Here is a 16333-nt window from a genome sequence, read left to right as displayed (position 1 = left end):
CAGTGCTACATTTGTGTTAAAAAATTAATAAACAGAAACCTCAATTAAGTAGTGTCAGGAGACCATAAGGCCGAGCTCTCACCTTATAAGTGCTGCGACAATGGCAGAGTCCAACAGGGAGAAGACAGACTCCTCTACTTCCCTGGCAAGAACTCAGCCAATGAAATGCCCTGGACGCTGTTTACCACAGCCCTCCCAACTTCCTTTTCCCCTGGATAAAGCATTCTCTCTTGCTGTATGGGGACTTGCACGTGGCTCACCATGGTTGCAGACCCCAAACTGCAATTCTCTGCTGTTCCTAAATAAACTCATTATTGCTGGATAAATATCTGGCAGTCTATTTATTTTAGGTAAACACTTTGGTGGCCCATATGGGGACCAGAGAAGACTTCCGAAGGCTCTGGGGCTATTGAACAGATGTGGTACCCACAACTGAGCCCACTGTCGCTCACTGCTTTCTTGCTGACCTTGGAGTTTGAAGGTACGTCTTTCTCCTAGATCCAAGCTCATGCCCTCTTTGTGTTTGAAGCTCTCCAGGTTTTATTCAGAATCTATTTTAAGGTTTCGTCTTTCTGGCTAAGGCCTTGTTCTGCATGCATTTGGAACTTTGGTCTGATTTTGAGATAAGACTGTTTCAACCGAAGCTGGCTGGAAATGCCTTCAGCCCATTCCTTTGGGAATAGGGACTTCTTCACTGAAAAGTGTATTGGTTTTTCAGCCTTCGGCCTATTCCTTTGGAAGGGGCTATTCTCTGGAAATTGGCTGTAAAAGCCTTTGGCCTGGCTCCTCTAGGACCAAGCTGTCTCCTTAGAACTGGCTGGTATTAGTTTGTTGTAAGTTATTTAAGCTGTTTGAAAATTGTTCTTTTATTCTAGAGAAAAACCTCTGAGAAATGGGATCCCAGTTAACTAAGTATTTTGAGGGCGCTACCCCTACAGGGACTCCAGCCAAACTGATATTTAAAAACCATAGTTCCTACCCCTTCAAGCTCACTTCTGACTAAAAGGACCAACCTGACCAAAGGCAAGTTAAAATATCAGTGGCCATTATGGGAAACTTTTGAAATCCCCAAACCTAATTTCCTTAAAACTGAATTAGATCACAATAGCTCAAAAATTTCCAGAACTGAGTGGTATCTTAAGGCTTCCCAATATTATCAGAAGCCTAAAACTCTCTCTCTGCAAAATAAGGTTTTAAGATTAACTGAGGCAAACCAACAATTAAAGAAAGATGAAATGGCTCCCAAAGCCTCAGGTTCTTCTTCCTTGGCTTCCTCTGGTACCATCTCGTCTCTCATCCTTGCATCCTCATGGCCAGACTGTGCCTCTGGTGCCATCTTCCTCCCACCCTTCTATGCTGCTGATGCCTCCTCTATACCTCATACTAATTATCCTGTCAAACTCCTTTTCTCTAAAACTCTTCCCACCCCCTTTCCCTATGAACTTTTCAGAATTTTTCCCTATAAAATTAAGCCTTCTGAGGACCCAGAAGTTAAACTCTTAATTTCCTATATTCTCTGGACTAAAGCTGAACTGAAAGCCATAGTCAAATATTTTCCTAAAGTAAACCAAAGATCCTCACAGATTTGCTGAGGAATTTAATATAGTCATTCAAACTTATCAACCTTGTTTCTCTGACTCACATCAGCTGGTTCATATACTTGTTGGTTAAGGCCAGGCCCAGCATAGGATGAAAACTGCTAATTGGGAAAATCCTGAAAGGTCTAACTTATATGGTTAGGCTCAGGCAATCGCTAGGTGGCTTCATCGAGCAATTCCTAGGGCTTTACCAAAGCCTCTTGATTGGAACAGAATTCAGGCTTGCACACAAACATTGGATGAACCTGTTCATGACTACTACATGACTTCAGACTGCTTTTAAAGAAAATTCTGGTCTTCCCTCAGATGTTGATTACACCTGGGCAGCTTTTAACTCTGTGTTATTAATGGGCTGGACTGGGACATCTTCCCTTCTAGTAAAAAGGACTAGGGTGAAACGGAAAACTATCTCTATTTCAGACTTAATTAATCTAGCAAACCAGCTCTCTCACACTCTACATGAGTCACCTAAAAGGAAGAACACCATATTTCTTAATCTTCAAATCCAGCAAATGAAGATTCCTGAATGAAATCAAAGCTTTCCCAGTTTCTGCTATTATTGCAAAAAGCCAGGACACTGGGAAAGATTGTTACAAATTTAAGTGTTTGAGTGCCTTCAGTCCTCTAACCAGCCTTTCCAATGTCCTTTCAATTCTCAATAACGGGGCTTTGAGGAATTATAGGGGCTCTTCCCAGTTCTCCCTCTTAATCGGCGAGAAATATTTCTCCTGATTGAGGATGAACCTCTTCCTGTCCTGACACCGAAGGCACAATCTCGGTGTTCAACCCCACTACTATAAAGCAGCCGGTGCCGTGGTTCAAACAGTGGGGATCGCTAATGAACTTCACGTTTGAGTCATGGTCTGTAGATTTCATAGTGGACTGAAAGAAGCCTCCCCTCGCAGACCGGTTACTCCCTCTTCTGTGGCTAAAGTACTTTTGGAAAAGATTGTCCCTACCTGAGGAGCTCCTCTCAAACATCATAGTGATTTAGAAATCCATTTTACTGGCTAGGTGCTTCAACAAGTTTGCACTGTTTAGCCAGTTTTACAACGTTTTCACTATGCTTACCACTTTCAATCCTCTGGTTTAGTTGAATGCACTAACAGCATTATTAAGATTCAGTTAGAAAAATTTGTAGAGGCCCTCCAAATACCTTGGCCAAAAGCATTGCTGTTGGCCTTCTAAATCCCAGATCCACCCCTTTTGGAACTCGTAAACTCTCACCCTTTGAGATAGTCACAGGACACCCAATGCACTTGGCTCCTGCCTCTTTTAACCCACAACTGATAAAAGGAGAGGTACTCCAATATTGCAAAGGCCTAGTTGTTTCCATTAAAAATAACCATGCCCTGGTAGAGCAATCTTCTCACAGTGCGCCTCTGGGAGTTGATGACCTTAAGCAACACATCTCGCAACCTAGAGATTTTGTCTATTGGAAAAGACACTTCCAAAAGAATGCTCTTCAACCTCACTGGAGAGGCCCCTATCAGGCACTGATAACCAACCCTTGTGCCACCAAACAACAAGGAATAGACTCTTGGATTCATATGACACACCTAAACAAAGCACCTAACCCTGACTGGACCTGTACATCATCTGGTGACCTGAAAGTAAAGATTTCCCAGAAATGAAGCAGATGACATCTGATGAGACAGCTTTCCCAAGATACCCAGGCCAGTCCTCTTAGAAGTTTGTCACCAAACCTTTGATGATGACATAACACTTCAGATGATCTCCAATGTCTATAATCTTGATAACATATAGACTTCAGAAAATGGCCTAAGAGGTCTCCCTCCTACTCCTCCTTGTTACTTGAATGTGACTGCAATAGTTTTCCAATCTGCACTTTCCCTCTGACATGAGACACCACACTCAGAAATTGAGGGACAAAAAGAGCTAAAACTAGAAACCTTGATTCTTGATCAGTGGTGCTTTCAGAAAAAGATCTTGATCAAAGGGGAAAATGTAAAGAAATTCATAAACAGAAATCTCAATTAAATAGTGTCAGGAGATCTATTTAAGGGGGAACTCTCATGCCCTGCAACTATAGTAGAGACCAACCGGAAGAAGAAAGACTCCTCTTCTTTCCTGGCAGCGACTCAGCCAATGAAAAGCCATGGATTCTGTGTTTCCTGTAGCCCTCACAACTTCCTTTCCTCTCTATAAAAGTGTTCTCCTTGCCATGTGGGAACTTGTACATGGCTCGTCATGGTTGCAGACCCCAAACTGCAATCCTCTCCTAATCCTGAATAAACCCATTTTTGCTGGACAAATATCTGACAGTATATTTCAGGTCAACATATGTATATATTAGTATACATATACTTAACATCTATGAATATACTACCCAGATGATCTATTTCAAAGTTGACTTTAAAAACCACATACCTTGATACATACATACATATATACATACATACACACACACACACACTCATTACTTGTATGATATCTATCAAATACCAAGTGGATATTAGTGTTCCTATGTAGATATATTATTTTAAACAAGTGATTAATAATCTAAATGTAAAGCATTTCAACATCATCAGTATCTTGTGTAATGTAAATTTAACAAGAATATGAACAGTAGAAGAAGGAAAAAAATTTTAATTTTTCTGGAATGAAATATTTTTAAAAGTAGATTGACTATACCATTAATTAACTCAGTTTGTTAATTCCACTATTTACAAAGAAACTGATTATTACTGATGGGTCTCTATCAGGCAAATAATTAGACATAAAGATGACAAAAACAATTCTTATATGAGACCAACAACATTCATTTTAGGCTTTGATGTGGGGGTAAACATAACAAAAGTAGAACTATAATTGAAATTAAGCTACAGAATAAACTTTTCAGAGAGAAATACCTTTGCAGCAGATACTAATGCTTCTTTATTTCTTTGCCTTTCTTCCTCCAAACATTTTTCCAATATTTCCTGTAAATGATAAGACAGCTAGACATTAAAGTATTATTTGAGGTAACAGAACATTCTTTCCACAGTCCAAGCAAACTTAAAGTATTACCTTCTGTTCTTGAGATTGCTGAGTCAAAGCTTCCTTTATTTTTTCTTTTAACAGTTCCTTCTCTGTGGCAAGCATTTCAAGGAGCCTCTGATGCTACAAGGAAAGATAACTGCATTATGATTATGGCTCTGAGACTGATAATCTATCAACACGGAGAACAGCTGGTAGAATTCATTTGCAGTAGTTACTAGAGGAAACAAGAAAGTTTGCTAAAATGAAGGCTTAGGAGCCAAAAAACCTGAATTCACCTTTCTTCCATCAGTCAAGATATACTTTTTTCGCCCCCAAACTCAATAAAGTACATGACATAAGATCTAATTTAAAAAACATTCCAAATATGAAGTGAATCAGAAAATGATAAAATGTCCTTTCCTAAAATTAAATTTGGAAAATTTACTCATTAAAATTATTATTAGCTTGCAGTAAGAGAGCAATCAGATTATAACTGATGTTTGCCTGATGAATAATTATCTTAACAGATTATTTGTGTTTCTAGTAAAGCACTGTTACAGAAATTGAAAGATGATTGTTCTCATCTCAAGATTTTACCATAGATTCAAAAAAATAAATATATGAAAACGGTCAAAGGAATATTATATGATAGCTAATGTTAAAGAATATAGAGTTCATGTATTTATTTATATTCCAATATACTAATGGAAAAGCACACAGAGCCATCAGCTAATTATCATGGACTAGACACTTGGAGTTTGAACGAAGTTTTCTTAAGAAAGTTTAACATTTGTAGCCTCAATATCTTCAACATAGATAAGCCAGATACTTGTTCTGAACGGTGCTCTTAGGGAAAACAAAACATATATACATATACATATACATATACATATACATATATATTCCAGTCACATAGATTTCTCATTCAGTTACTAAAGGCAAGTAAGATATTTTCTCAGATTTAGAATGCCATTTACATAGAAGTCTCCTTTAAATATAAACCAACTCTGACACCCAATATTTTAAAACAGATCTATGTCATTCAAAGTTGTTCTGATTTAAAACATTTTTTAGGCAGGCACTCTACATTGAGAGTAAGTGACCAAATAGTCAGAAAGTTAAGATAATCTATTATTCCTGTTTTTAATTTTAATGTTTTTTTTATCTTTATGTTTCAAGAAAACAAGAAAAATTACAAGAAAAATGTGTTTCTTCTTTAAAAACAAATCCAAACTGTGATATAAATCATGACACGGTGATGGGAAATTATTGGTACCATATGAATTTGTGAAAAGCATTTGACTAATAAATCAGTAGGCTTAGCATATGATATGTAATAATAACTGAGACTTTAATGTTGTATTCTTTGAAAGTCTAGATGCACACAGAATTTCATAAAGTCAGAAACAATGCCTAATCCTATTTATAAAACACGCATGATAAAATGTGTTTTACCAGGCAAATAATTAGACTTCAAAATGATAAATATAATACAATTCTCATATAAGACTGAAAATATTCAATTTAGGCTTTGCGATGGGAGTAAACATAACAAAAATAGAACAAGTAAAAATTATTGGAACTAAACTGCAAAATAAACTTTTCAGAGTCATCAATAATTTTGAAAATGATTTCTTTTTAAAATGAACTGTTATGTTAATAAGTCAGACTAATCAATAAGTAATTAACTATAAGTAGGCCATGTTTTTCCAGGGGTCCAACAAGAACTAGTCAAAGAGGATAACATTAGCTAAAAATGACAATGCAATGTTTAGAAAATTCATTCCTGAGTTTCATTTCTTAATTCTGACAGTACACTATAATAGAAGACTATTTTTGAGCTTGTTTGAGCCAAAATAAACCTCACATTATCATTTGAAAGAAGCATCCTACATAAAATATACCCTAAGTAAAATCATAGATCTACTTGAGAAAATACAAGGTGACTGACTTTAGATAGCTAGCTAGCTAGATAGATAGATAAAAATAGCTAACTTTTTTGGACCACTTTAAAGTTTCAGACACTGTTAGAAGTGCTTTACATGTGGTTGTACCATATTAAACACACAGACTGCTAAATCAGATGACATTCTTCCTCATTTTCAGATGAGTGATCTGAGACCCATAGAGGCTAAGTAATTTACCAGCTCTTAAATGAAGAGCTTCAGCAATAATTATATCTGCACACTCATGTTCAGCAGTAGTAATCACTTAATAGATAAAAGCAGTGCCACTATTACCTAGTTACTAAAGCTACATAATATAAGTAGTATGTCTGGTAAGACCTCACTTCCATTTGGCTTTAAAAGAATTTGAATAATCTATGCTTTTGATTTTGTTCTTTTCAGAATAATATTAAAATAAGATAATTTCTTGAATAAATATCACTTGATATTGGGAAAGATGACTCAGAAAGATGCTGAATGGTGTGGCAAAAGTTTATGTCTTAAATAGTTCATTTGTAAAGTGAATGATCCACAAGCGGCTAATCAAGAACCATATAAAGTTCAATAAAATATACTGTTTTTGCAAGAATCACATACATTCATCGTGAAAAATGTAAAGAAGTGAAAATCATCCAGGGTTCCATTACCCAAAGAAAATCACTGATAGCACTTAGACAAATGATCTTCGGGAGAGCTCTCTGTGTATTTAAATACGTAGATATACATAAACATTTTATATAATATGTTTATAATACTGCTCTGTAATCTTTTGCACTCAGGAAAGGTACTGACATATTTCTATATAAATACAACTATGCTATTTTTTGTTTTATTAAATTAAATTTACATTTTATCACTGTGCTATCTACACACATTTATGTTGTCTGCAATATTTCAGTTTAAAAAAAATCTTGATTTTTATGCATGAATCTTTGTGAACTTGTGAATTACAGTCTTATGAAAAATTCCTAGAAGCAGTATGAGCAGGTTGGAAATTGAGCATGTTTTATATTTTGATGCATACCTTCAAACTGTACTCCAGAGAGAAAATACCAAATTACAAACAATAGCAGGACAAGGGATGAGGGGGATGATCCTAGAGAACAGAATCATGGACTATAACAGCAGCTAACTAAGGAAACTGTTCCACTGGAACAATATCCTATAAATGTTGATTTTCTATTGGTCTTTTCTTTCTTAAAATTGTTTAAATTATAAAATAAATCATAAATCTTCATGGTAGAAATTCAACTATATATTTTAATATCTTATTTTTAAATTAAATTGTCCTAAAGGAAAGTTTACCCTCATATACTAATTTGTAAATTATTACATATCATTTCCCTATCAACTTGTCCATCTCTCTATGTAAATTTATAAATTTGCTAATGCATTTTTTCCCAACCATCATACAAGAAATATTTGCTTGGTGTGTACCAACACCTGACACTGTACTAGTTTCCAGGGATGCTGCTCTCATGGACATTAATGTCTAATAGACAATCCATGAAACATAAATACATTTTCTTATATTTGACTTGTAGAACTATTTTATAAAACAAATTTTCTTCAACAAATACCATAACAACTAATTTTTTCCCAAAACACACGTAACTTTTTAAAAGTAGGAAGTACCAAATATGATTTGGAAATAAATAAGTAGAAATAAACTTTTAAAAATACAATACATAAATTTTAAATAAAAAGTTCTAATAGAAAAAAGATACAGTTAGCCCTCAGTATCCATGGGGGATTGGAGGTCCAACTAATTATAAGTGCTTTTACAGGAACAGATGGCAATAAAAGAGAAGGTGGCCATAATAATTAAGACCTCAATTATTACAGTACAATATTCTTGCCTTTCATTTACTAATATTAACTATTTGTGGATAAAATATGTCTACAGTGAGAAACAGATAGTTTATGACATATAAACACCTCAGGACAGTGCCTGTTAAATAGTAACATTTAAATGTTAAGTGCTATTATTATACTACTACTTCTGCTTCCTTTATATATTTTGGTAAAATATATATATAACAAAAATTTCCATTTTCACCAATTTGAAGTGGACAAGTGGCATTAATTATACTCACAATGCCATACAACCATCATCACTATTTCAAAATTTTTTCATAATCCTCATCAGAAATTCTGCGCCCATTAAGCAATAACACATTCTTCCTCATCCCAGCCCCTGGCAACCTCTAATCTACTTTTCATCTCTATGAATTTGCCTATTCTAGATACTTCATATACATGGAATCAAACAGTAATTGCCCCTTGTATCTGGCTTATTTCACTCAGTATAATGTTTTCAAGGTTCATCAGTGTTGTAGTATGTATCTGAACATCATTCCTTTTTATGGCTGAATAATATTCCATTGTACATACATACCACTTTTATTTATCTATTCACTTGTTGAGGGACACTGGAGTTGTTTCCACTTTTCAGCAATTATGAATAATGCTGCTAAACATTCACGTACAAGTATCAATAAATAATATTCGCAATACAGCAATGTACAAAGGTTCCAATCTTTCCATATTCTTTACAATATTTTACTTTCTGCTTTTTAAATTATTATTACTATAGTCATCTTGGCAATCTCATTGTGGTTTTTATTTGCATTTCACTATTGACTAAGCATGTTGAACATCTTTACAAATGCTTCTACTTCTGATACTATAACTACTCCTTTTCAACTATTACTAATATTGTCTGTACAAGAAGGAAAATGACTGGAGCTCTTTTTGCAGCTTTTATAGGGGACAGTAGTAGAAGGTGCGCTGGATTTGAGGTTTGTTCATTGACATATTCTTCCAGAAGTAGGAATGTCTTTCCTCTCTGGGCCAGAGATTATTTTAGTTATTTAATCACAATAAGCTAGAAATTATAAAGTATCAACCTTTGGCCAAAAAGGTTTCAGACTCCCTTTATTATATCTAAAATAAAGTATAAAGTATATCTGGAGATTGCCTGTATTACTTCTGCCATCTGCCTCAATAGAGAATTGCTTAATTGTCTCAATTAACATTCAGCACCCTGGAAATGGCACACATGGATTTTGATGATATAAGAGATGGTCAGTACATTCTTTTGTACCTTACTAGCTGACCATTGCAAGGTGAGGATGTTCTGAACACCTTTTGTTACATACCTCAGAACCGAAATTGAACCAATGAAAACATTTAATCATACGACTCTTTTCAAATATTTATAATTTCGAAACACAGATACTTTCTACAGAATTTGCAAGACATAGCCTTACAACATTTTGAGAGGCACTATGAAAATTAATTGAAATCTAAACCAATAAATCTCATTCAAGAACAGTGAGGAGTTTATTATATTTTGTTTATCTAAAATAGTCTATTGATTGCTTATTAAAATTATACTGAAATTTTAGTAATTTTTAAAGCAAACTGAAGAAATAAATGCAAACCACAGAGTCCCATTAATCATACAGAGTAGTTGCTTAATATAAGGGTATCAAGGACAGTCCTTTGAAATTTAGCTTAAAACAAAAGGCACTCAGAAATGGGTTATGCTTTTCCCCTCTTTTGGAAGAACTTTTTCCAAGAGAAAAATGTTTGATATAGACTCAAATATAAATATAGAGGTTCTGTGGTTTTACTTGATTCCTGTAAAAAAAAAAAAAGAAAAGAAATATAAAAAAATCTCTTCTTTCCTGTAATGTGTCATAGGAGATACTGTAAACAGATTTAATCACAATCATACGTAGTTTTTTGTATATCAAATTTTAGACTAAGCAATCAGAGAAGCTCATGTTCAGGTATACTGTCATCCATTTATCACCAGGTCCACAAACTTCACAGTACTTTATATGTGTGTGGTGTGTGTGTAGTATATATTCTATAAAGCAAACTCAACAAGTATCTTCTTTCACTTTCTAGAAAGCACAAACATTGAAAAAGATCAAGGGATCTGGTGGGATGGTCTTAAAGCACATGTTCCTATAAGCCTCCATTTAACATGATTTGAAAGACACTTAATAAATTTAATAAACATCTTAATATAAAGTGAGTCACACACAGCTGTTTCATCTCTTCATGGGCCAACACATTAAATATTGTTTGGAAAGAAAACCTAAATAAGATGACCTATGGGATTAAATCTACGCAGTTACCACAAACTCAATAATATTAATAAACTTATTAAAGTGAATAAAATAAGACTAAAGATAAGCTATACTAGATTTATTTCACCCAAACAGATATAATTTCTAATAGGCATGGAAAAAATGTAAGCAAATAGGTTATTCCTCCTACTTAAACAGGCCTTTAACCTGAGGGAGTGATATAAAGGGGTGAAGCAAAAACTGGGGAAGAAGGCAAGGATGATGCCTCTCACCTCAGCTTTTCATCATTGTACTGGAAGTCTTAGCTAATGAAATAGTGTAAAAATAGGAAATAAAAAGGAAGAAGAAATTAAGCTGTCTTTGTTCATAGATGACATGATCATCTTTGTAGAAAATTTTGAGGAATTGACAAAAAAAATTCCTGAAACTAATAAGCAATTATAATAAGGTTGCAGTATACAAGATCAATATACGAACATCAATCCCTTTCCTACATAGCAAACACTATGAAATTAAAATCACAATACACTTTACATTACCATCCCCAAAATGAAAAATTTAGGTATATATCCAACAAAATATGTACATGATTTACATGAGAAAAACTACAAAATTCTGATGAAAGATATCAAAGAACAATTAAATAAATCAAAATATATTTCATGTTCATGAAAGGGAGACTGAATGTTGTCAAGATGTCAGTTCTTCCCAACTTGATCTATAAACACAATGCAATCTCAATCAAAATCCCAGCAAGGTATTTTGTGGATATTGACAAACTGATTCTAAAGATATGGAAAGACAAAAAAAAAACAAAACAAACAAACAAAACAGAATGGCCAACACAATACTGAAGAAGAACAAAGTTGGAGGACTGACACTCTCTGACTTCAAGATGTACTGTAAAGCTACAGCAATCAAAACGGTGTGGTATTGGCAAAAGAATAGACAAAGAGATAAATGGAACAGAACAGAGTTCAGAAATAGACCCTTATAAATACAGTCAACTGATCTTTGACAAAGGAGCAAAGGCAATACAATGTTATAAAGAGAGTCTTTTTAACAAGTGTTGCTAGAATGATTGGACATCCACATGCAAAAATATGAATCTAGACAGCGACCTTACCCCCTTCACAAAAAGTAACTCAAAATGGATCATAGGCCTAAATTTAAAATGCAAAACTTATAAAACTCCTAGAAGATGACCTAGGAGAAAACCTAGATGAACTTAAAGGCAATGACTTTTCTGATACAACATCACAAGCACATTCCATGAAAGAAATAATGTATAAGTTGACTTTCCACTCAAAAATTCTACTAAAAATACATGTATATACTGACTACAAAGGAACATGAGAGGATTTTTGGGGGGTGATGGAAATGTTTAATTTAAATCTTGTTTTAGGTGGTAGTTGTGAAACTGTACAGGTCTGTCAAAATACAAAGACTGGTACACCTAAGAGGGTAGATTCTATTTATGTGAATTACACTTCAATAAACTTGAAGAAAAATATACACATATACTTTAAATTAATTTTTAACTCATACTATTTTTGTCCCTTAAAATGGCCTTACTTTCTCTTCCAGTCAAAAGCCAATCTTTTCCCATTAAAATGTTACCTCTTTTGAATTCTTTCTTGAAAACTCAGAATGAATTGCCTGCTCTCTTATCTATAATCCCAGAGTATTTTGTTTCTATCACTAGTGTATTGTTTATTATATTTTATTATAATTTATTTTATAGCTGTCTCCCATAATAAGGCTCTTAGTTTCTTGAAGGCAGAGAATGTTCTTATACTTTTAAAAAACCTTTCTGTTAGACTGCCTAATATATTGAAAACTTTCAATTTAAGTTGACAACACCATTATAGATACTCGTATTCAAGTGAAGTTCTAACAGTTATTAAAATGCCTGCCTAAAGATAACTTAATGAAAAAAAGTATTGGATTAATATATGACTCTGATAACAACAAGCAACTGTCCTTTTCTGTACTATGATGAAAGAAAAAAAAGTAGTGGTCACCTAAAAATTGTACACAAATATTATTGGGAAACTAATTAAATAACTCTAAGTGCAACCTGACCAATGCTTTAACAAGGTTACAGTTTGAACCACACCAGTCATCTGGTTTGCAAGATTTCCTGCTGGACATCAACACCAACCACTCGTTAGACCCAAAACCACCTTGGGAAATAGCTGTGGCTAAGATTTACACAGACCAGTAATGGACTAAATTACTGGTTCAGTTGAAAAACAGGTCAGAAGCATATATAACATGACAGAAATTGGAAAGTCAATGAAAAGAATTATATATCAGACTCCCAGCCCCACTCCTCAAAATTTAGCTGAAAGTTTTAAGACTCTGAAGTTGGAAGACTTAAAAAAGGTCTGGCAATTTTCTCACACAAACCATATAATTATCATGAAATGCAGATTTGGTGAATAACACCTTGGGAAAGATTATCACATCTTTAATATCTTTTTGATGGGAAATGAAGTAATCACATCAAAGACCTTTGGCATATTTTCTTAAAAGATTACACATCCATCTAGAGAAAGAATATAGAAAATAAAAAAAACAATGACACTTTCTCTTCCATATGCAAGAAAAACATATTCCCTAGACGATGAGGGGAATTTTTTTAAGCAGAATATTTTATTTTCTCCAGTCTTATAAAATACATATTTTAAAATACAACATACTCCATTATTTCCCCCCAAATAAACTATATATATATATATATATATATATATATATATATATATATATGAAGTATATGAGGACACACAGTAAACACTGTGAATGATCATGAATGAGTATATTATATAATGAAGAATGCAATTTTAAGTACTAACATCAGTTACAGATAGAATGCTTGACAAAAAATAATAGAATATTCAGAAGGGTTCAACCCTGGTCCTGATCAGCTTATGGTAGGGACCAACAGTTTTCAAATTCTGTCCAACAGAGTACTAGACACCTCCATCTCCATTTCAACTACAGTCACTATGGCTTTATTGGTCTTGTTTGTAAGAAAAGTCTTCAATAGAAGATTTAATCTAAGAAAAGGTTTGATGGCTAAAACAAACTTGTTAAAGTAGATAATGAAAACGTATATTCACACTTTTGGTTTCAGCTTTGACATGTAAAGAGTGTGGAAGATCACCCTGATTCTTAAAACAAGAAAAAAAGCTGAAACAAACTAAAGATCAACATATGCCTTAGGTCTATCAGAGAACTGGGACAGAGCAAATCCCACCCCACCCCCCAAATTTACAAGTAGGAAATCCAGTGAGTCACAGCCAAGATCATCTTACCTAGAGCAGAAGCTACTGGAGATATAAACTGGTAGGCGCTTGAATGGTAAATCTGAGGAAGTGCTGGAGGCTGAGTGAAGATGTGTGACAGTGAGAACTCTTGAGAGCTGATGGCTCAGGGATTCCACACACTTTTATGGATTCTCCCCCCAAGAAATCCCATCAGAATTTCAGTATGAAGAGCCCAGAAATTTCCCCTCATGGTTCTGTTGAGGGGAGTAGAAAAAGTGTGAATTATTATAACCACCGTGAATTATGCCTAGAGCATTCTCCATAACAAAAGCCTATTCTTTAGGTGAAAAGACTTTATCAAAACCTTATAAACCTTCCACCTGGGCAAAAGGCCTTACCAAGATTCCAGCTCCCTCTAGCCTTCCTGGCTCACATAAAGGAGGGGGGGAAAAGCCAGCAAACATTTGTGAAGGTCACGGGCCCACTAAAAGATGAAGATTTAATCATAAGATTACAGAATACTTCCCCTCCCCAATGCCTTATATCACCAAACCAATAAGGTTCTAGTATATTATAGTGCATAACAGTTGAAAGAGCTGTAAGACGCAGACTCTTCTAAGGAGTTCTTAGGGAAGCCAAAGACAAGAGGGGAGACAAAAACAAAAACCTTTAAGGAATCTGAACCCTCTGGTAACTTACAGCAACAGAAAATATTAAACACAGCTATTCACTTCTAAACAAATTAACAAAACTTCCCATTAAGAGTCTATTTACCTCTATTCCGATTACATGTTACAACATGTTCATCTTTTTTTTTTAATTGAGGTATAACTGACATATAACACTATATTAATTTCAGGTATTCAGTGTATTGATTTGATACTTGTATATACTGAGAAATGATCACTACAACAAATCTAACATCGGTCACCATACATAGATACAAAATTATCTTTTAACAAAAAAATTATAAGCATACTAAAAGGCTAAAAAGTCTGAGGAACAAATAAAAGGCATCAGAACCAGTTTCAGATATGACAGAGATTTCTGAATTATCAGACTGGAAATTTAAAATAAAAATGATTAATATGTTGAGGAAGCTAATGGAAAAAGAAGATAACATGCAAGAACAGGTGGATAATGTACAGATGGGAACTCTAAGGAAGAAACAAAGGGAAATACTAGAAGTCAAAAGAAAAGAAAAGAATGCCTTTGATGGGTTCATCAGTACAGTCAACCTAACCAAGGAAAGAATCATGAGCATTAAGATAGGTCAATAGAAACTTCCTAGACTGAAGTACAAAGTGGGGGAGGAGGGGAGGAAAACAAAAACACAGAGCAGAACAGTCAAGAATCATGAGACAATTTTAAAAAGCATAACATATGTGTAATTGAAATACCAAAAGGAGAAGAAAGAATAAAGCAGAAGAAATATTTGAAGTAATAACGGCCAAAATTTTTCTAAAATTAATGACAAATACCAAACCACAGATCCAGAAAGCACAGAGAAAATCAAGTAAGATGAACACCAAAGAAACCCCACAAAACTCCTACACCTATGTGATCATATTCAAATAGCAGGGTAAAAAAAAGAAAAAGAGAAAATCTTGGAAGAAGCCAGAGCGGGGAGAAAAACACTTTACTTACAAGAGGAAAAGGATAAGAATGACAGTAGATTTCTCTTCAGACCCATGCAAGCTAAAAGAGAGTGAAATATTTAAAATGTTGAAAGAAAAAAATCGTAAGAAGAAAGAGCAGAGGTTTGCCATACCACATATTAACATATACCACACTGTAATAAAACATAGTAATAAAAATAGTATGTTATTTATACAAAAATAAACAGATTAGTGCAAGAGAATAGAAAGCTCAGAGGCAGACCCATGTATACATGGGAACTTAATATACGATAAAGAAGCACCACAAAAAAACAATGTATAAAGGGTAAACTGTTCAGTGGTTCTCAAACTTTTGCATGTATCAGAATCACCTGAAGGATTTGTTAAGAGATTGATCAGTCCAAGAGCAGAGTTTATTTTTTTAAGTTTTTTCATCTTTATTGAGATACAGTGGACATGTAACATTGTGTAAGTTTAAAGTGTGCAACGTAACTTTTTAATTCAATTAAAAGCTATCTTATATTATTAAATTACATATTCCTGCTTCAGATTTTGATAGGAGGGGAATATTCTTTTCCTGATAACAAAAGTGACTCTTCAATTTATTGTCTCCCAAGAGCAGAGTTTTGGATTCAGTAGTCTGCAGTAGTGCTAGGGAACATGCATTTCCAACTGCTCCCAAGCGAAGCTGACGCTGAAGCTGCTGGCTCAAGAACTACAGTTTGAGATCCATGGCCTTAGTGTTTTCAGCAGCTCGGTTGAGCTGAAGAGAGCAAACTCAGGTGTCGGAGTTGCTGATTAGGCAAAGATGAG

The 16333-nt window shown here is 34.3% G+C and overlaps 1 protein-coding gene across 22 annotated transcripts in view; it reads right to left on the bottom strand.

The window, feature by feature from the left end:
* The window catches only part of CCDC91 (coiled-coil domain containing 91), a 422422-nt gene that overhangs the window by 136913 nt on the left and 269176 nt on the right, over window positions 1–16333 (bottom strand). For all 22 annotated transcript variants that reach the window (XM_082352212.1, XM_082352191.1, XM_082352211.1 and 19 more), the window contains 2 exons: window positions 4629–4721; window positions 4472–4540 (listed from right to left, as the gene is read on the bottom strand). In XM_082352212.1, the coding sequence (XP_082208338.1) occupies window positions 4472–4540; window positions 4629–4721 (162 nt within the window). The remainder of the gene's footprint in view (window positions 1–4471; window positions 4541–4628; window positions 4722–16333) is intronic.

Source organism: Balaenoptera borealis (genome assembly GCF_965194805.1).
Source record: "Balaenoptera borealis genome assembly, chromosome: 13".
NCBI lineage: Eukaryota > Metazoa > Chordata > Mammalia > Artiodactyla > Balaenopteridae > Balaenoptera > Balaenoptera borealis.
The sequence above is the reverse complement of the archived record's forward strand: the minus strand, read 5'-3'. Positions and strand labels throughout refer to the sequence as shown.